The sequence below is a fragment of the Labrus bergylta genome, chromosome 5, assembly GCF_963930695.1.
Source record: "Labrus bergylta chromosome 5, fLabBer1.1, whole genome shotgun sequence".
Lineage (NCBI taxonomy): Eukaryota > Metazoa > Chordata > Actinopteri > Labriformes > Labridae > Labrus > Labrus bergylta.
The window spans coordinates 22961371-22982718 of record NC_089199.1 but is presented as its reverse complement, the minus strand read 5'-3'; the positions used below and the strand labels follow the sequence as shown (position 1 = coordinate 22982718).

General features: G+C 42.3%; 1 protein-coding gene across 2 annotated transcripts in view; it reads right to left on the bottom strand.

Moving 5' to 3' along the window:
- flnbl (filamin B, like) overlaps positions 1-21348 on the bottom strand; it is a 71863-nt gene extending 50515 nt beyond the window's left edge. For both annotated transcript variants that reach the window (XM_065955225.1, XM_065955226.1), the window contains exon 1: positions 20940-21348. In XM_065955225.1, the coding sequence (XP_065811297.1) occupies positions 20940-21231 (292 nt within the window). In that variant the 5' untranslated portion in view covers positions 21232-21348. The remainder of the gene's footprint in view (positions 1-20939) is intronic.

The following is a 21348-nucleotide window of genomic DNA, read 5'->3' as shown; positions in this document are numbered from 1 at the left end:
GAATGACCTGGAGCTCTATATTTGATGAATTAAGAGGGTTGGGACAACACATTAACACCTCCTCCTGTTGGACAAAGGTGAAATCAAAATCCCCTCCATGACGGGTGTCATTTCAAGCCAGAGGGATCAGCTGGAGGAGCCATGGTATTGACTTCCTGCCTCTTCCATCAACAAAAACACACATTTAACTCACTAATAAAACTTCAAAGACTCTGATTGCTAATCCGACCTCGGCCCTTTTCTGCATGTCATCCCCTACTCTCTCTACCCCAAAAAATGTTCTGTCTCTCTTCGGCTGTTCTGTCTAATAAACGGCCAAAAGGCCCCAAAAAATGTCAAATCTCTCATGTGGGTTCAGTCCACAGCAGGGCAGGTTCTTCAGAGAGAAGCAGACACTCGGTTCCAGAAAGGTCGATGACTCTTGTGGTAGTGTTTGTTATGTTTTCTCTGAACGATCCTCGTCAACTCTGATAACTTGTTGATTACTCGTTGATTACTCGTTAAGCCACGGCCGTACATGGGGCGGACCAAACCGCTAGGCCATGTGCGCACCAGACTTCTTGCTCCTGTAGGTAAGAAAGAGGCCTCAGTAACTCTCATGCAACTTTTGGAGGTGATTTTCATGTATGGGGTTTAGAAGAAGAGAATGAGCGCTGCTGAGGGTCAGTGCCAGACGAGCACAAATATCGGGGGGGCGAGGAAAGCAGGACATAAAAGCAAACTCAGCAGCCTCGCAGTGAACACGACCGGAAGAGGTGTCAAAACTAATTAACCTTAAAAAAAAAAAGTGTGGTGGGGAAAAGTGAAATGAAGGAAGGAAAGCCTTTGAAAAAGGAGGACAGGAGGTACCTGCAGTGGTAAACAGGATGTGAAGGTACCATGTATGTGTGTGTGTGTGTGTGTGTGTGTGTGTGTGTGTGTGTGTGTGTGTGTGTGTGTGTGTGTGTGTGTGTGTGTGTGTGTGTGTGTGTGTGTGTGTACATAGGGCTTGACCCACGCTACACACACACACACACATTCCTGGATGGTGAGATCATAACCCCACCCACAAACCCCCCATTTCACCACACACACACACACACACACACACACCATTTATCACCCGCCTCCCCTCGGAGCACCCACTGCATGGTGGCAGTGGAACAAAAGCGACACAAACACACATCTCCCTCCCATAACCTTTAACCACCGCTCAACAAACACTTAATTTAAACACACACACACACACACACACCCTCAGCTACTGACGAAAACTTCACTCAACGCACCAAGGAAAGTAACAACTACTCAAACACACACACACACACACACACACACACACACTGCTGTGCTTTTAGCCTGATTACATCATAACTCTCCACTAATTAAGACCACCATCACATGATTTTTTTTATACATAAGTATGTGGATTCACAATATCAGATTTCTAAATGTGCAAACTCTCACATAGTGTCGTTATCGTCTGGTATTAGCTAACAAAAACAAAAGGTACTCTTGGAGGCGTCCATGTTGCTTTTCCGCCTTGTTGCCAACTCACAGCAGGAACGTGGTTAACTTGGGTGTGATGTCATTCCCAGCTCCGATATCCAAGATAAATGGAACGCACCATTACTCTCTTCTGCTTGCCCGTTTGTAATTGTCTATTCTTTGGTTTATAACCTGTGTGCATCAAGACTCTTTTGCTTTGTCGGCCATCTTGGACGTGTTGTAAAGATTGGCGTCTTTTTATCATCAGGTCCTGAGGCCCCTCCCCCCTCCTCTACGACAGAGAACTCTCTCCACTGTTGGGAACATGTGTGAAAGAGCAACTTGGGGAGATTTCAGGGGAAACCTGTCCTGAAACCTGAAACTTTTCAGGAGTTCATGTGTGAAAGGTGCTACACACCATTTCACTAACCCAGGTCAAACTTGAACTGAGAAGTCACATGACTCGCTTTATCTGACATTTTAGCTCCTGTTATTCCACCTTAAAACATAAACAGATACAATTGCAGAAATTGTGCCTATCGACATATTTGACATCATGCTCTTTGAATGATTCAGAGTAATGTGGAAATACTGTGTCTGTCATCCAAAATTCCACCACCCCCATATTAGGGTGGGGGTGGAGATTTCATCACTAATGCTCAGTATGACTAGAGGTTAGTAATAAGTATGTTTCTAATCATTTGGGTGTACTGCCCCTTTAGGTCTCCTCAGTTAAATTCATCGCTCACTGAAAATCTTCTCTAAAAGGTCTATAATGTGACCCCTGTTCCAGAGTCCACAGTCTTCCCCCATAGCATCATGTCACCACTCCCAAACTGTGGCACCCACTGATGACATCACCGCATGATGCATTGCTGTAATAACGGTGCAGCCTAATAAGAGTCACATGAGTCATGCAGCAGCGGCTCCGGGGGAGAGCCCACCAAAAAAGAACCAGATTACAGAGAGCGAGAAGGAGGCTTTGGTTTGGTTAATGAGGGGCGAACGAGACAGAGATTGTATGTCATTCAGACTCTCTCTCTCTCTCTCTCTCTCTTTAATCTGCTTGCTGGTGGGATTCAAACAGCTGCAGAGATGAAGAGAGAAAGATCAAAGAAGAAGAAACAAGCTGCTTTCATGTCTTTCAGCCTCGTGCAGAAAGAATCAAAGTAGTGAATGAACCAAGAACAAAACTAAACAAAAAAAGGTCAATGAAGGTGTCCAGGTAATCCAGGACTCAGGATCTATTTTTACCAGAATCCCACTGTGACATCACAAGGAGAGCAAATTTGAAACTGAGCATTTTTCTGTGTGTTGTAAGATTTATGCAGACCACAAACAAAGGACTGGATGGGTTTATTTAACATTTTGTGGGACTGTAGAAACTCAGGAGTGGATTTTTCATGATATGTCTCCTTTAAAAGATGGGATTCAACTCCAGATATAAGGTTACGTTACAGGACTCACAAGACTCGATAGCAGTGTAGATAAGCTCTACTATAATGGATGTTTGGGTATTGAAAAAGGTGGAACAAGGTCTTTACAGAAACGAAACCAGAACCAGGTGTAATTAAACTTTTACCAGGTGCCACTAAGTCACTGCTTTCACAAGGGTGGGGGTATTACTCCTTCCCAGTGGCCTTTACTTCCCAGTGACCTTTACCTCCCAGCGTCATATCTGACCACTGAAATCTAGTCAGTTCATTATGAAGGTCGAGTCTATGTTTGTGTCAAATTTTGAAAAATAACTTTATTGGTGTTCCAGAGATATTGTGTTCACAAGAATGGGAATGAGGTACACCAAAAGACCATAATGCCACTGAGGTGATACTTTAATGTCAGTTTCAGGCACTCCTGTACAACTCAGCAGTCATGTGCTGGATTTATGATGTCAGCTCAATGAAAATGCAAAACAAAACCAGGAAGCCCCCTCTGGAAGAATGAGTTATATATTTACAACTATTTACATGCAAGTATGTGAAAGCCAAACCAAACTTTAAATCTACTACCAAGTCATTCAGACAGTTTGTGTCTGAGCATGACAAATGATTTAACTCATTTACTGCCCCCCCCCCAACCTCCCTTGGAGAGTTGATCAAACCAGAGACAAAACAAGAGCTGCACAAACTCAAACCAGATTTCAGCCTCACAGATTTCTCTGACAACTCCAGACGAGTGACACAACTTCCTCCTCTCCTCCGACCTCTATAGAAAGTATCCATAACTTACACTGCGCTGCAAAAACACTATCTTTGGAAGTGAATTTGTCTAATTTCTTGTAAGATATCTAATTACATTTCTTATAAAGACACCTGACAAGTTGGTCTAGTTTTGCCGAAGATTTCTGCCTCTTAAAGGACGTTTTTTCTTGCCACTGTAAATCTGATAAATGTAGCTTCATGCTCATGATGGATTAACGTTGGGTCTTTGTAAAATAACAATGAGTAAGGTATTTTACCTGCTCTTTGTAAAGTGTCTTGAAACAACATTTGTTATGAATTGCTGCTCTACAAATAAAGACTGATTGATTGAAGTCAAGATAAAAATCTTATTTCAACTTTTAAAAGCAAAACTGAGGTCTGAATTGCTTGTGAAAGTTTTAAAAAAAAGAAAAGAAAAGTTGGCCAATCGGGAAGGGAATATACTTGTCGACTTTCTTGAAATGAGATTTACTGTCTCAAATTTAGTTGAAAAAATCCACAAGTACAATGTACTTGACTTATTGGCAGATATATTCGTAATTATTACAAGCATTTCACACTTGTTTTTTATGTTTCATCTCTTGAAATAAGGTTTTTATCTGGACTTGTTGGGTGAAAGTGGTTTAAAAAAAGTGTAATGAGATATTTTTTATATAATTAGGCAAATACATTTGCCTAGATTTGAGTTATTGCAGTGTTTTTTAGGATTGCATTTAAAAACAAAAGGACAACATGGGATTACTTGAAACTGAATTAGAGATTTATCGAATAATTAGAGAAGTTTTGACATTGAAAAGGTTTGCCGTAGCAACTTAATAGAGAACAACAAGGGACACTGGTGGCGCCATGGTTAGTGCGCGCGCCCCATGTATGGAGGCTGTGGTCCTCCGAGCGGGCAGCCCAGGTTCAAATCCTACCTGTGGCTCCTTTCCGGCACATCATTCCCCACTCTCTTTCCCTGATTTCAGACTCTATCCACTGTCCTGTCTCTACAATAAAAAAGGCATGAAAAGCCAAGAAAGAAATCTTTAATAGAGAACAAAAGTGGGCCTAATCTTGAGCTCTGTGGAACGCCACAAGATGAGCAAACACAGTTTTCCATTAAGCAAGAGGCGGTTTTCATGAGGTAGATTTAATTAAGGTCTTAGAGATGTTAAATGCTCCATGAGTATCCAGACGGGCTCGTCAGTTCTCTTTGTGGCATCTTAAGCAAATGAGACAAAATATTTACATGTACAAATCTACATGTGGGGTCAACAAGCTTTCAATAGGAACACATTCGAGTTAAAAAAGCTGCTTATGAACAAACAGCTGAAGAAAAATTTAAAAAACATGTGAACCACAAAAGAGCTGAGTAACCAGAGCACTGCTTCCCTTTCATTAACACATACAGATCACACACACACACACACACACACACACACACACACACACACACATCTGGCATTACGTCTGCATGCATAAACAGGACACACACTGACAAACACACCGCAGCGTTTAGCCTCTGATGACCTCACCCTGCTGGTTCCCAGGCTATGATGTCATCAGAACCAGACGGGCCATGTGGGTAGGGCAAGGCGGAGGAACATGAGACAAGAGATAACAATAGAAAAGAAGAGGAGCAGAACTTAAGAAAAGGAAGAGAGGTCGCGATAAAGAATTGAATGAAATTAACCAAAATAGACATTTTTAAAAAAAGGAGACACAATTAAAGAAGATGCAGATTCAGATGAATGTGTGTTCAAAAAAGTTTTTGAGGCAGGAAAAGGAGTTTGGAAAGTTACAGAAAAGGCAGGAAAAGGCAGGTCCAAAGCACACGGGATGAAGCTACATTGTTTTGGCAATTTAAGTCTGTTTCAACTGACGCATAAAATTATTCTGAAGTTTAGTTGACTTCATTTCCTGACGGCGCAGAAACAACACAGAGAGGAGGTGAAAGTGGAGAAAAAGCAAGACTCAAAAATAAAGAAGAAAGCTGCTCAGACATGAGAATTTCATGCATTTATCTGCTTCATGTTACATTTGAGAGTTACCTGATATGTTTGTGTTGAGGATAGTTTGGGATACAAAAATATAAATGTGTTTTAGGGATGTGTGGGACTTGATTCTAAATTGCTGACCAATATTAGCCAGTTAAATCGGTCGTTCAGACTCTGCTTACATCTGTCCTAATATGCAACTATAAAATACATTTGTAATAGACAATAGTGCAGAAAAATATCTCTGCTTGCATCAACAAGAAGTGAAGCAATTGATTAAATCAGTCCTGTACTGTATGAGCTGCTCTTACTGGAAAGTTAACAATCCTGTGACTAGATATCACTGTAGGTATACAGTAGAGGAAACAGGGGTGTGTCCAGACTTTTTTAGACTAGGGTCTCCCACCTGAGGCACTGACTTTTACCCTTTCTATCCCCACTAATGATATGTATGAACACAATTTGTCAACATATAAATCTTCTTAACTTTGATTCTTTCAGGACTCAAAATCAAAGATGTCTGTGCAGTCACAACTTTAAGTACTAAGAAAATTGCATAAACTCTTGTACGCTGTCAAACTTGCAAAAATATATTTATTGACGACTAGGTCCGTTGCAAGTAAACCATTACATATTAGTTTTTTTGTATTTATTCACAACTGAAAGTAATTTCATTAGCCTGGGAACAGCCAGAATAGTAGTTTTGTTCTTCAGTTCCGCCCCTAATTAAGGAAATGGCCAATCATAAATTTGGATTTCGGGATGACATGTGGGATGGCCATCAGATTTAAACGGGGGCCCATTCCACCCCTTTGGACACGGCCCTGGGAGGAAGGCAACACATCTGCAGAATGCAACAACAGATGTCGTGTTTGAAAGAGCTGAAAGAATAATGAATCTGTCTTTGCTTATTAATTCTTTCTTCAACAACCACAGAATCTCGCCTTCTTTTTGAAGTAGAATAATTTAAAATCATCAGTTAATGTGTGAGTATCGGCAATGAGAAGATGATGGTTTTCAGTAATCGCTTAAAAAATGTAAGATCTTAAATCCCTGTGCTCGACTTGGGGTTTTGGGAATTCTGAAACTGAACTAAGACCAATTCAGTAAAGAGGATTTAAGGTGAATCAGACATTTGGTTTCTGGCTAAAACAAAGATAATCTGTGTGCCAAAAAAAGTGATCGAAGTTAAAGAAAGAAAAGCAGAGTAAGAGTTAAAGACAAAACGAGGCAGAAATAGTACATGAGTGAGTAATAAAAGAAAAGTTTGAGATGTTTTCAGTCGAGCCAGGCTGCAGGAGGTTTACCACGATGATTATCACCACACAACAATCTGCTATAAACGAGGGCGACCACACACACCAACACACAGATCCCCACTGGTGTGTGTGTGTGTGTGTGTGTGTGTGTGTGTGTGCTGAGACATAGCAGTGTGGTTTTGTTTAAATGTAGAGTGTGTGTGTGTGTGTGTGTGTGTGTGTGTGTGTGTGTGTGTGTGTGTGAAAGAAAGAAAAAGAAGACTACATTAGAGTGTTCTCTGTCATCTTCTGTATCCTGATCATCGTCATTAACTAGAGATTTAGTTCTCAGCCTGTCTCTGACTCAGCGCCATGTCTACTTTAACTCCACTCAGACAACAGAGGTGTGTGTGTGTGTGTGTGTGTGTGTGTGTGTGTGTGTGTGTGTGTGTGTGTGTGTGTGTGTGTGTGTGTGTGTGTGTGTGTGTGTGTGTGTGTGTGTGTGTGTGTGTGTGTGTGTGTGTGTGTGTGTCTGTGTGTGTGTGTGTGTGTGTGTCTGTGTCTGTGTGTGTGTGTGTGTGTGTTTGATTACAGCCTCCACATCAAAGACAATCCAGCCAGAGAACACACAATGACTGTAGCGATGTGATAACAGCTCGGCTTCAGTGAGACACCAGGTAGTAACAGGAGGTGAAGGCTAGTCGATGAAAAGAGTCTGTTGTGTTTCCGACTGTAGTGTAGCCTTCTCCCCTTCAACGAGGCTGGCTTTGTGCATGAGTTGTGTATTTGTTGTGCGAATGTTAAGTGAGTCTATCCTGTGTGCGAGGATGGAGGAGGAGGATGTAAAAAGGGACAAAGTGAAGTTTTCCACTTGTGTGTGTCAGATAAACTCAGGTTAACGTACATCAGCTGTTAAAATGTCGGTATCACAATAGGGCTCAACAGTGTGGTTATGGAAGTTAAAAAACCTGTTCTTTTTCTCCATAGCCGATTTGACGATTAGTCATAACCATCACAGGTCGACTGACCAAGAGCTACCTGAGTGTGAAACGATGGCTAATGCTCCTGTAGGAGACACAAATTCGTCTGACCTGGTTTAAAAAAAAAAAAAGATTTATTTGCGATATCAGGGGAAGAGAACTACACTACCCACGATCATAGAGTGTTACAGTGACGACTCTGATTGGTGGAGCTTGCTGTTGGCACGCCTAATGTGAATGAATAATTTCACAAGCATGCTACCTAGCTAGTTAGCTGAAACGAAAAGTACTAATACACGCATTTGATAACGACAAAAGTTAAGTTTAAGATGAAGCAGTATCATTCGCAATGGATTGTGGGATGTGTAGTTCCTTGGCTCAGGATGAAAATGATTTACACAGTCTTGTACCTTTTGCTTTTTTGTCTGCTTTTTTTTGCCGTATTGGCGCCGAATCAAATGTACGATAGCCACGAGTATAGGGGTAGCTGATTGTCTTGGTTTCGCCAAATAGGCGTCAAATAGTGAAAAAGTGAAATGTGAAGGGAGGCACTGAATGGGGAAATTTACTTCTGGAAGCAGAGCCCCCGAAAAAGTGGCCAATCACTGTTGAGCTCTATGTGCCAAATTTTTAAAAACATGACTGTGTGTGTTTTTACATTTATATTAGAGATTTGAGTCGACTAAACGGTTAAACGTGATCACCCTCACTAGACGGCAGCATAGTTACTAGTCAGTCAATCGATTTATTATTTGTATATGTGGGCCCTTGATGTAGGTCAAATGTTGTGCTCAAACTGCAACACAATCACCCGCCACTAGTCGGAGCTGTAGCTCTGGTTAATCGGCCCACTCTCTGCGCTCTACAACCCAGGATGTAAACAAGCACAGTGAACGGATAGCATGTTGTTGTAGGAGCAGCGCTGTTCGGCAGAAGATTGAGAGACAAATGTATGAAGGCTGTGTCAGGTTAAGATGGCACAACGACAAGAGCAATGTAAAACTAACTACATAAAGTAAGAGCATGTGGATGATAAGATGCAAGAAGGATCGAAGGCTGTTAGCCAGGTTAGCAACAATCTGCAAACCAAGTTACATCATTCACCTGCTGACTGTTTTCAAAATAAATTGAGCTCCATTCTGACTGTTTAATGAGTGTTTTCATACATTTAGACTCGCCGTTTGGTCATTGCAAAACATGTAAACGTTGTAAAATCTGACTTCCTGTAATAACGCCTTAAAATGTTTCTTAAAGTCTATTTCAATGAGATTTGTTCCTTTAAGCTTCAAAATGACAGAACACAAAAGCTGCAAGATTTAGACCTGAAACCAACAAAGGAGCTTTCTCTGCAGTCGAGGTGTGTGTGTGTGTGTGTGTAAGACTATATCCAAGCTAATCTCATGTTTCCTTTTCTGCAGTGACACAGAGGCTCTGTGTGTTGTGTCTCTCAGTCACTCACACAAAAACTTCAGCCTTGAATTGGAGGACAGGAGCTGAACAAACTTTTACTTCTGTTCAGACCGTTTAACAGCTTCAAGCATCAAACCAAACAAGTAAAATCCAGTCAGGCAGTCCACTTCATGATTCATAGCTTTAAAAAAAAAAAAAAAAACAGTCCCTCCAGAGTGTGTGAGCTGCCCTCTAAAGCTGATAAAGTATGTGTGTCACCTCTTGTGCTTTTAAATCCTCAGACTGAGCTCTCTTTTATGGTTTAGTCACACCTGAATGAGGCTTTTGGCAGAGTCACCTCATGTCTTTTTTCAGCGTGTCACAGGTCGTTACTTTCAGGGTAAGATGTGCTCCTCAGGCGCTGCACCAATTAACATGTGAGTGGTGTGAAACATGTTCTGGTCACGTCCCAGAATCTGCAGCGATTTCAGCTGAATGAACTCATTGCTCAGAAGCTGTCAGGTAAGAAGACGGGACGTGGACACTGACGCTTCAGTGTTTAGCCAGCTCTGCATCGGTCTGTAAACCTTTCTGTGTTCTAACCTCTCTCCATTTTTCGAAAGCATCTCCAATATTGATCCTAGTTTGAGCACGTTTCTGCTCGTGGAGCTTATTAGAAACATGCAGAGGCTTTTTAGGTCGGGTACAATCACTTCTATTTGAACCACTTCTCTTGCCCGCTTCCATCGCTGCAACACCTGTTGGTTTGACCTGATAACTGCTCTCATATCTGGCAAACCGAGGGGTGTCCAAAACGGCCGTGTGGGGGTCGCCTTAAACCGCCTACCTTCTCTGGTCCAAACAAATCCAGAGCATTCAGGACCAGAATCTAAAGTTAGAAGGAGGACATACTGGCTGCTGCATTGTTGTCAGAGAAGCCAGCACTTCAACATAGCATGTTTCCCTAATGGCTGATCATATAGTAAGGTCATTTCCCTCACTACACATCTTACTGATTGGTCCTTTAACCGACAATAACTTTAGTTCATGGGATTTCACATCCAATGAGCGCCACACATTAAAAACAGTTGGGGGAAATTTGTCTAAAAACACTTTAAAAAAGGTCTCGACTGTTACAGTGTACATTTTATCCTGAAAGGAGTTTTGTTCTCCGTCCAAAAATGTGTTGTTTTTTTTGGTTCCAAGACTACAAGTCACGCTTCCTTCAAAACCAACTTTAATGGTGGATTCACGCCTGTTCATCAAGTTACACCTTCTCCAGTTGTGACCTTTTCACAGGTCCATTTGAACCCTGATGTAGTCGTTGATTTTGATCTGGCAGCAACTACAACCGAGGACCTGCTGGATCTTTCTCAAACTAGACCTCGTGTTTCTGTTCTTTTAACCACTTACAGCTTGGTTTTAGCCTCGGCACCAACGCAGTGAAAAAGATTAGAACAAAGGCCGGAGCCATAAATATGACAACAGCCCTGACGTCTGTGCTCCGAGAAAAGACAAGAATTCACAAATCACAGAGGATGCAGGTTTGCAGCGAGAGAGAGAGAGAGAGAGAGAGAGAGAGAGAGAGCTGTGGAGCTGTGAGGTTTGTGGGTCATTGAGTGAGAACATGGCCAATGAAAACACTTGAGCCAGCTCTGACTTATGGGAGAACTTAGCATGTAACAGCACATTAGAGTCTTCATGGCTTCAATTTCCAAAAGGGAAAGAAAACTCTTCGTGAACTCCCTCCTGTCTTCATTTACTACACTATACTGTTCAGTTTTAGTTTGGTCACACTGGAAACATATCCCAACATTGGACACAAAACCTAAACAGACCAACACACTCTTAAAGGGACAGTCAGTTTGAGTCATGTGGGTCGTCTGAGGAACTTTTCAAAGGTCAGCGTATTTCCTGCAATAGATAAAAGGTCAGCTCGGCCTCTGTTTGAAGAAGGTAGAATGAATACAGACTCAGAAGATAAGCCACGTTGCATTGTGGACAGGCTTAGGAGGACGACATGTTTTGGCCACCTTAAGAAAATAAGCCTTACATATGGTTCATGTTGTAAAGCTGTGTAGAGATAAACCGATCTCAATCTGTCACCGGTCTTACGGTTAAAGGTCAGAGAACCTTGAACCAGTCAATGGCCCAGTTTAGAGATATGAACTGGTTCCCTGAGGCGTTTGCTCCCCATCACTGCGGTTAGTCTATGGTGCGTTCCATTCGATCAGGTACGCCCTCTGAAGCGAGAACCCAGAATCACAAACTGAGGAACATTATAGTGTTTTTTTTAATAACTTATCCTGTTTATGTTTGATTAAATCAATCATACAGATCACACTGATAGTATCAGATTGTTAGCCAATAAAACAAGGATACACCTGGAGGCGTCCATATTGCTTTTCTGACTTGCTACCAACCCGTAACTGGAACATGGTCAACTCCAGTCGACGCCCTGACATCCTATTTCAGATTAATGGAAAACACCGGTAATCTCGCAGGACTCTGAGTTTGACCTTTCCTCCTTCCCCACCTATAAGAGGATGCTCGCCAGTGAGCTCACAAGAAGAAGAGAACAAAGACCAAAATCTCTGCAGCGGGATCATACTAAATCAAATTGAACTGTTCTACATTTTAATGACTCGTCTCTGAATCAGATTGAATCCCTAAAGAGAATTTAGCCTAAAGACCTGGTGCTTTCACACCTAGCTTCAACACTGTTTACTTGTAATAAAATCTCATGGATGTTCATGAAAGGTTTAATCAGCGCCAAAGATTCACAACCTCAAGCAGCTCGTTTAGACACTGGGTAGATTAAGGTGCTACGCATATTACTTGAACAGGATATATAAGAACTTTGTTACTTTAAAATATGCAGATCTACTCCAGGAGGGAAAAAATATAAAAATCTGGAGCTGGAAAGGAGAATTTTAGGCCCCTTTACAAAATGCCTTAAACAGCAGATGAACCTAAAACAAGCTTTTAGTAGATTACAGTAGATTTCCCCTCCATCTCAGACTCTCTCTCTCTCTGATCTGAACCTGAACGCAGCCTCAGGCAGCTCCTCACCACTGGAGCTATGTGACACTTCCTCTTTAAAGCCCCGCCCCCCCTCTCCTGTCGACTCAAGCCAATCACTGAATGTGTTTACAAAGGTTGCCGGGACAACAGAAACTGTTCCCCCCCCCCGTAATCAATCACTCCGTCTGTGTCTTTGTCTTGATACATTTTTTTTACCGTGATGAGAGAAAGAGAGACTGTCATCGAAACAGTTTCAGCTGAACATGATTCCCCTGAAGGTTTCCAGCGCCTTCATGTCGAGAACATCTTTGTTTATTCAATAAGAGCAGAAACATTAAGGACTTTTTAATCACAGTCTTTTTTTAAATTTTTTTAAATGCTTTTTACTTGAGCATTTTATTAATATATTCACATTAAGAAGAGATTCTATAAAAACAATGATAAACAGTTTAGCAGCTATTGTCAGTGGCAGCACAGACGCACAATAAAAGCACATCATGAATACAATAGTTAAAGGTTTTTTTTTGTTTTGTTGATCCTCGTTTTAAAGTTGATATATTAATCTCACTTTCACCTTTACTTATGTCGGTCTGGGACTCCTATCGAGCAGCGTTGTGATTTACCTGATACTGGTGTCGGTAAAATCCCTCATTTCAGCCTTGACCTGAAACGCTTCATTTCAGCTGCTGTCTCTTTAAGGCCCCCCCCCCCCCCCCCCCGAGAAAGGAGCTACAGGTCAGATTTGAACCCGCTTTGTACAGAAGGTGCTTGCACTAACCACAAGGCTACCAGCACCACGTCCAACGATTTTGCTCCATGCTTTGCTCAAATACGTCGGCAGAACCTGACATCAATAAAAATGTAAAAAAAAAAGGTGAATTTTCTGAACTAGAATTTTTTTTAATTTAGATGGCTAAAGAGTAAACTAAAACTGAATACATTCCTGAAAGAGCCACACAGGAGCACTTAACAAAGACATCAGAGACGTCTCTGTCTAAAGATGAGTGTGTGAATGCTGCTATAATAACATTAAATGTCCCAATAAGAGTTAGACGTGAACAGCAGCAGCCTGTCAGTGATGTCAGAGTGAGAAAACCCCCAGATGAAAACAGCACGTCGGTTACACAACAAAACGACAGAAGAATCCATCATGACACAAAAAGAAAAACAGAAACAGAGAGATGAGTTTCAGGAAAAAGCAGCGAGGCATGAAATCACACACACACACACACACACACGTTCCTGCTAGACTGAAACCAAACATCTATCAGCTGTCAGAGTCCAAACAGCCGAGTGGACCAGAGACTGTTGTTGACACACAGCACCATGGCAACCAAGAGAGAAAGAAAGAGACTGAGTCTAAGGGTGTGTGGGTGTGTGTGTGTGTGTGTGGTTTGCGGCCCCGAACAGGAATAGTCTGTTAGTTAATATGTCACAGACTGACACAGAGAGACTTTCAAACCCTCCTCAGAGAAAACAGCACAAACACAGATCTATCACGAGAGCATGTTTTTGTTTCAAACTAAATATTTTGGTCAAATCTTCTCGTTTACTACATTTATTCGGTTGTTTGTTTGGGACTTCTTGCTTTGGCAACACGCTCGATGTGAGACGTCTCGCCAACAAGGACGATCTATTGTAATCTGTAGTTGAGGCTACAAAAAGGAACCGATTATTTTGTTTTTGTGTGTGCATGTTATTCCTCTACTGAGCATGATGGAGCCTTGGAGATTTGGTGCTGTGCATAAAGCAGAGGCTCCAGGTCATAGGGAAGTGCTAAAAAAACAAAAAAAAAAAAAAAACGATATATCGTCATAATACATGTATGGATGCAGATGTTACAGAATCGATATGGCTGCAAAGCTGTGATGACAGTTCTGATAGACAATTGACCTATGATGCATTTCACAATAGAGCTATAGCTGTGGGATTAAAATATTTGAATGTATTCACAGGATCTCTGAGGACCTGAACTGAAGTGTTTGAAGTTGTAGAAGCCTCTACATTCATTGATCAAGTGAACCTTTTGGGTTTGTTTAAATCGTTCACTACAGGCTTTTTCATCTGCAGGATATAGTTTAGGGGGAAACAAAATAAGAGTTGAAAAATGTACCCGTAGAAGCCCAAAGTTTGCCGTCACTCTATCCTATATATGATATTATAAACTGATGTTTATTATTACATATTTTCGTGAGTTTGCTGACCTAAAAATTCAGCCCTAGTGTCCTTTAGCTCATTCAGTAGCCACCTAGTTTGTTAACAGATGACTATCAGGGCTGCTGTGGCTCAGTTGGTAGAGTCGGTCGCATCTCATCTGGAAGGTCGGGGGTTCGATCCCCAGTTCCTGCAGCCACATGTCCGATGTGTCCTTGGGCAAGACACTTAACCCAGAGTTGCTCCCGCTGCTTTGTCAGCAGCTTCGACCATCCGTGTGTGAATGTGTAGGTGTGACCTGCGGTGTTAAAGCACTTTCAGTAAAAGACTAGAAAAGAAATATACAAGCTCAAGTCCATTCACCATGAGCGATCAAAATTTCAAAATCTGTAAATAGAGATTTAAACTGAACACGTGAACAACAGACACTTTAGTAAATTCTTGAAATGCCAAATGTATGTCCTAATTATTCCTCTAAGTCTGTTTCTATTGCACACTCTGGTTCAAAAAAGTCCGGGTCAGCTAGCATGCACACCCTTCAGTGTGTGTTTCAGTATGTCTTCATTCTGACGTTTATCTTATCACTGCATTGAGCTGCAGGTGAACATTACGTTGTTGTTTGTTTGACTTTTGAAGGTTTTCACAAAATGCTGATGTCAGTCTGAACTCCGACTTAGCCGCATGCAACGGTCCAAACAGGCAACCAGAGAGGGACAGAGAGAGAGAGAAACTTCACTCACACGACTCAAAAACACCGCCTACAGGGTTTGTGTGTGTGTGTGTGTGTGTGTGTGTGTGTGTGTGTGTGTGTGTGTGTGTGTGTGTGTGTGTGTGTGTGTGAGAGAGAGAGAGAGAGAATGAGGTCACACCGTCTGACTGAGGTCACAACTGAACGCTACAGATCCTGTCTGGCCTGTTCTCACCTGGCTCCTCTCACTCTTCACACAACCAGCAGCAACAAATTGTCAGTCAGGCGCCTTTAAATTTTGCACTTCAGAGAAGAATTAAAGTTATATGATGACAAATCAATTAGGCCCCGTGTCCACCTAGCCTTTTTTTTTTCAATTATTTTCAATGAGTAGAGAGCATTCACAACAGAAAGCGACCGCCTGGATAAAAAGCACCGTGCCCACTGTCTTTTTTTACAAGCGCTCTGGCGTTATTGTGTGGCGGCTCCGACCGCTCGAGTTGAAAATCTTTCAACTTTTCAGAAAGGCGCCGTTGACGTCACGGCCGCTCTTTGTGGGTTTTTTGCCGTACCGTCATCACCAGTTAAAAACACACGCGTGACGTTTGGTTGCACTACACACAAGTCAACACCGGTTACTCAACCTACCAGCTAAGTGCATAGTCGGTACATCAAGACAATGCAACAGAGTGATTTGTGACAAACAACGCTAACACTAAGTGTACTCAGGCGGCTTGCTGGAATGGCTCGACTCTGCGTCTCTTGAGCTCAGCGCAGCCCGGCTTAGCGTCTCCATCACATCGGGTCTACTGTACCCGCTGAAGCTGTGTTAAAACTGATAAGTCCCAGATGATAGCATGCATTTATTTTACATGTTAAATGGAACTACTGCAGTTATGTTTGTGCACAAAAACTAGGTTTATGAAGAAGATTTATGGGTCTACATTAGAACTTAAATAACCCTAAAGAGCCCTTACTAACCCGAACCAGTTTGTAAGAAGAGCTAGCGCTGTCTATGACATTAATAACATTCTTATAACTTAAAAATGAGTCAACTTTTGGTCCTATTTATAAAAAACAAGCTCTTCAAAAACAGGTCAGGCTCCAAAGCTCTTCAGAAAGTGACCAAAATAAGTTGATGGTCTGATTGTACAACTGAAAAGTTCACAAATAAAATGGATTTTCTTCTTGCACTTCACCCATGAGGTAACACACCTGTCTGCACAAAAGGCAGGGCCAACACCCTTTTTATACCCCACACACACACACATGCACACACGCACGCACGCACGCGGGGGGGGGGGTAATATTTTCTTAATGTCTCTGTTTTTTATTTTATGAACGATACGCATTATCCATAGTTAGGCGTGCAGCTGACATGATTGACAGGTGGGCGCAGTGTAGCGGTTTGTCAGGAGGCTTACAACCCGCCTCAGCTCCAGCTCTCAGCCTGTCGTCAGGTTGACAGAAAGTTAGGCTGAGACAGGATTTCCAACATGGCGGCTGCTGCCGATGAGCCTCCTGCAGGAACAGACGGATGACGTCACTCAGGCTTCACCCGCTAATATTTACAGTCTGTGATCGTGTCAGACTTCTTGTCTCTCTGTTGAAGACGCTGTAATATGGAATCATGATGCTGTTTGAGTTGCTACAGACTTTAGACCGACTCGTCGCTGAATGTTGTGGACTAGTTTTTCCAAGACGACACATCAGGTGAAGCGACAGCTACATTTTAATCAGGTGTAAACCACAGCTGGCGGATATGACACAGGGGGGAGTCTATAAACACACACACAGACCGTCTGACATCAGCACACACCTCTCTCTCTCTCTCTCTCTCTCTCTCTCTCTCTCTCTCTCTCTCTCTCTCTCTCTCTCTCTCTCTCTCCTCTCTCTCTCCTCTCTCCTCTCTCTCTCTCTCTCTCTCTCTCTCTCTCTCTCTCTCTCTCTCTCTCTCTCTCTCTCTCTCTCTCTCTCTTCTCTCTCTCTCTCTCTCTCTCTCTCTCTCTCTCTCTCTCTCTCTCTCTCTCTCTCTCTCTCTCTCTCTCTCTCTGTCTCTCTCTCTCTGTCTCTCTGTCTCTGTCTGGTCATCTGGTTCACTCCTCCCGTCATGGAGGTGAGATATGTGACACACAAACGTCACCTGTGTAATCACACTGGATCTTTTCCACAGCTTCCAGACACAACACAGCAGCTGCACACACTCCGGTTACAGTGTATGTATGATTCTGTGAACCGTTTCCTGTTTTAAGTCACAGGAAATGTCAATGAAATGTTTCAATAAAGGAGTTCAGTTGTCACGTTTTTAGCAATGAGCACTCAGCTGTTCTTACCTGCAGTTTTTTTTATCAGGACGCTTCATTGATGACAGAATGTCGCCCCGTCTTAATCATGGGACATTTCTGATTAATGCAAACGATCACTCTTAAACGCTCAGCACAGAGACTTCTCGACATCTAACGATTGTGTTTACACAAGCTAATCTGGTAACCATGGAAACACATGTGCTTGTCACCACTTGAGAGTGAGGCTTTTTTTCCCCAATCTACTGGAGACTGAAAAAAAAACATGTTGAAACCGGCGGTGTGTCGAGCTGCTTACACAATACAATTTATCAACTTCCTAATTTAAAAAAAAAAAAAAAGAAGCAAGCAAGCGGCAAGCTCTGATGCAGAAGTGCAAAATCCTGCAGTTCTTTGAGTGTCCACTAGAGGCCGGCTGCAGAAGCACAGGAAGTCACATACACACCACATTAAAGATCATTTTTGCAGCAGAAACGTCGACCGGGATGAGAGCGTTTAGGAAACTGAACCCCCTTCAGTTTTTCTGATCGGACTGACTGGACGCTTTATCTCTGATCTGTGTGGAGAGGGCCAACGCCACCTCACTGTGTGTGTGTGTGTGTGTGTGTGTGTGTCTGTGTGTGTGTGTGTGACGCTCCCACACTCGAGGGTCTGAGCTCGTTCTGACATTTTCAGAACACCTGATTTGAGGGAAAATATCTGTTGGGTCTAGAAAATCAGTTTTGGTCGATCTCCAGACAACGTGGTCTCTGGATTTGAAGTGAACTCTGGTGTGGTTTGAAGGTCTGGCGCTGAAACACAGAAACTATTTTCAGACTCATTTAGACTCAGAGAGCAGATTCCTTTGGTTTTCTTTCAGTCTGACTTTGGATTCAAATGTTTGAACATGAGGATGAGCTCGAGGATGAGTCAAGAGTGCAAACAGAGCCTGTGAAAAGAGCAGGAAACAAGAATCCTGAACGCTGACGTCTTCATCCCACCTGGCCCCGCCCGCATCACATGAAGGTCGTAACCACTGACGATGTCACTAATAAAGCAAAGAGACATTTCTCTGAGCATGTACGAGGTAGGGAATCTCTCCATCGGACCGCTGACGGAGGCAGAACTGCAAAAACACAGACTGAGGCTGCGCTCAGAGGCGGTCAGGTCCCCTTGGAGGAGTTCAGCCTCCGTACATGGAGCGCGCAAACTAACCGCTAAGCTACCAGCGTCCAAAAATGCACTTCTTGATCAACTTCGTTGCTTTTAATCAAAAGAGAAGGTCAGGCGCTGACCTGTTGTAATGAAACATGTGCTGAGTACATCAACTCTTTTTTTGCAAGCATGACTAAGTAAAGCACGCTCCAAGGATGTATGGAGGCTATGGTCATCTAAGCAGATGGCTCCTTTCCCGCATGTCTCACTCTCTCGCCACTCTCTCTCTCGCCTGATTTCTGACTCTATCCACTGTCCTGTCTCTACATAAAAAAGGCATAAAACGCCCAAAATAAACCTTTAAAAACAACAAATATTAAAATGACGACGCTGATGTAACACACTGAATGTGTTCTTTAACTAAATCTTAATCTTTTTATGTGACAACCCACCACTATTCAGTCATTTAGAGCCTGAGAGAAACGACATATTCTCACATTTTAAAGACAAAAAAACACAGAATTTGACTCTCATTCTGCGGAATTGTTTCTAAAAACATTTTCTGATTCTGATCGTGCAAGCTCGAGCAAATAGTTTGAGACGGGGGAACAACAGATCAGCAATGAGTTACCTCTTTGCTCAAAACTTTATCTTAAATCAATAAAATCAATCTGTGAGAGAGGACACAGAGGACAGATGGAAGACCAATAAAAATCAGAGATTATGTTTGTGTCTCAACAACAAGCCGCTTGTTAAAGACAAACATTAAGCAGTGGGTTCCTTCTCAAACAGCTGACAAACCTCATTAACAAAAAAATGGAGTTTATGAGTTTTTGAGGACAGTGTGAAATATTTCCACACAACAAACTTCACCTCTCCACATGAAGCCATGCTCATTAACACAGGTGTGTTTCCTCTCTGCAGGAGTCTGCTCATTAAAACACTCTGCTGTTGTCATGTTGAGACTCCCACACCCAAAACATGCCAAACTCCATTTAGAAATATGTCACTTTAAGCTTTCTGTCAGCAATGAATGTGTGTGGCGACTTTTCACCAGTAACCAAAACTACGACGAAACTGAAATGTTTGTCGGTGTTTTAGTTCCAGTGTTTACATTTTTCAACTCATGTTAATTCTGTATAAACAACTTTATAGTTTTCAATTGATCTATTATGGCGAACAGGCGGGGCGATGTTAAAATGCAGGATTCCCAAAAGAGGTTTGGCATGTATGCGAGCTAAGAGGACAATGAATTCATTTAAAATGGGATTCATCTTATTAAAACGAGTATTTTACGTAATTCAACGTCTTCCTCTTCGCGGGAACATTTAATTAATTTGCGTTAATGTTGTTAAGACCTGGGAATCCGGGGAAACTCCACACAAAATGAAAGGACAAAAAGGTATGGCTTGAACTTTGGAGTCCTACATTGCAAACGCTGACAACCACACATTTGGAGACACATCGCGCTTTCATGCCTCGTGTGACACTCTTTACTTCCAAAAACATCTAAATACATTCAGTGATATATAAACTTTACAAACTTCAATCCTCTACACTGACAGTCCCGCCTGTCACATATAGCCTGAGTACATGCAACCATGCAGGTGGGAATGGCACAAAGATCTAGAAAACATACATTTGATAATGAATGAACATTACTTTATAAGTAGGCTAATACATGCATGTATGGCGAATCGAAAAGTGTCCCCACTATTTCCACATACACGATTTACAATGATATTTAACATGACTAATTATAGGGACAAATTTAATGAAACTTTTCGTGCATTCCGCGACGCAAAACGGTGAGTTTGAGAAAAACACAGACTGTGAATGTTAAATAGGAATCTATGGGGGAAACTTAACTTTAGAAAAGTATAAATTACAGATAAAAATCATGAACTCAAGCTTTAAAAAAAAGGTTTCCTTTTGTCTCTCATTGCCCTCTAAAACCATGCTCTCAATTCATCCAGGTGGGCGGTAGCAAAGGCGTGAACCCCTTATAAAAAAAATGTATATTTGATATATTAAAGTTTTTATTTTTTTGTATCAAATGCATGCCGAATTGAAGAGGTGGTCCAGATGATTAAAGAGATGTCAGATATATTGATTAGCGATACAAGATTTTGTGTAAAATAGCTAAAACGTTTTAAACTAATGTATTAATAATGGAGTTTGCACGTTGCACGAGAAAAAGCTGCATGATTGGGTTATAAACTGGGAGAACTGGGAGTAAAACTTCACTTGGACGAACTATGAAAGTGGTGCAAACTTCTCCTTCATGTGTAGAAACTACACGGAGCATTAGAGTGAGTTTGGGTGTGTTTGCAGCATCAGACAGACTTCCAGATATGAATGAATGGACCGACTTTTACGCACCTATGGAGACGAGCTTTATGTTCTCCTTCTCAAGGAACTCCAGAGCCACCGACACGTTCTCCAGCTTCATCTGCCTGAAGTTCGGCCTCGAGTGGTACTTTCTGAACATCTTCTTCTGGCTGAGGACCTCCAGCAGCGCGATGAGCTTCAGGCCGTCGCCGAGGTCCACTTGTAGGTCCACGAGCTGCTTGTTGACGCACTTCAGGTGCTCGTTGGTCCATCGGGTGAAGGTGTTCTGCTGGATCTTCTTCCACGTAGCGTCCACGGCCAGGTCCTTCTCTGTGGCCGGCATCTTTAAGGGGGGTTTATTCTTCCTGTTTAAACTTTTGCACAGTGTGACAGAAAGGTGGTCTGGTTTACCGTGTCTCGTTGTCCTCGCGGTGCTTCCTCGGAGCCGCCTGAAGTTGGT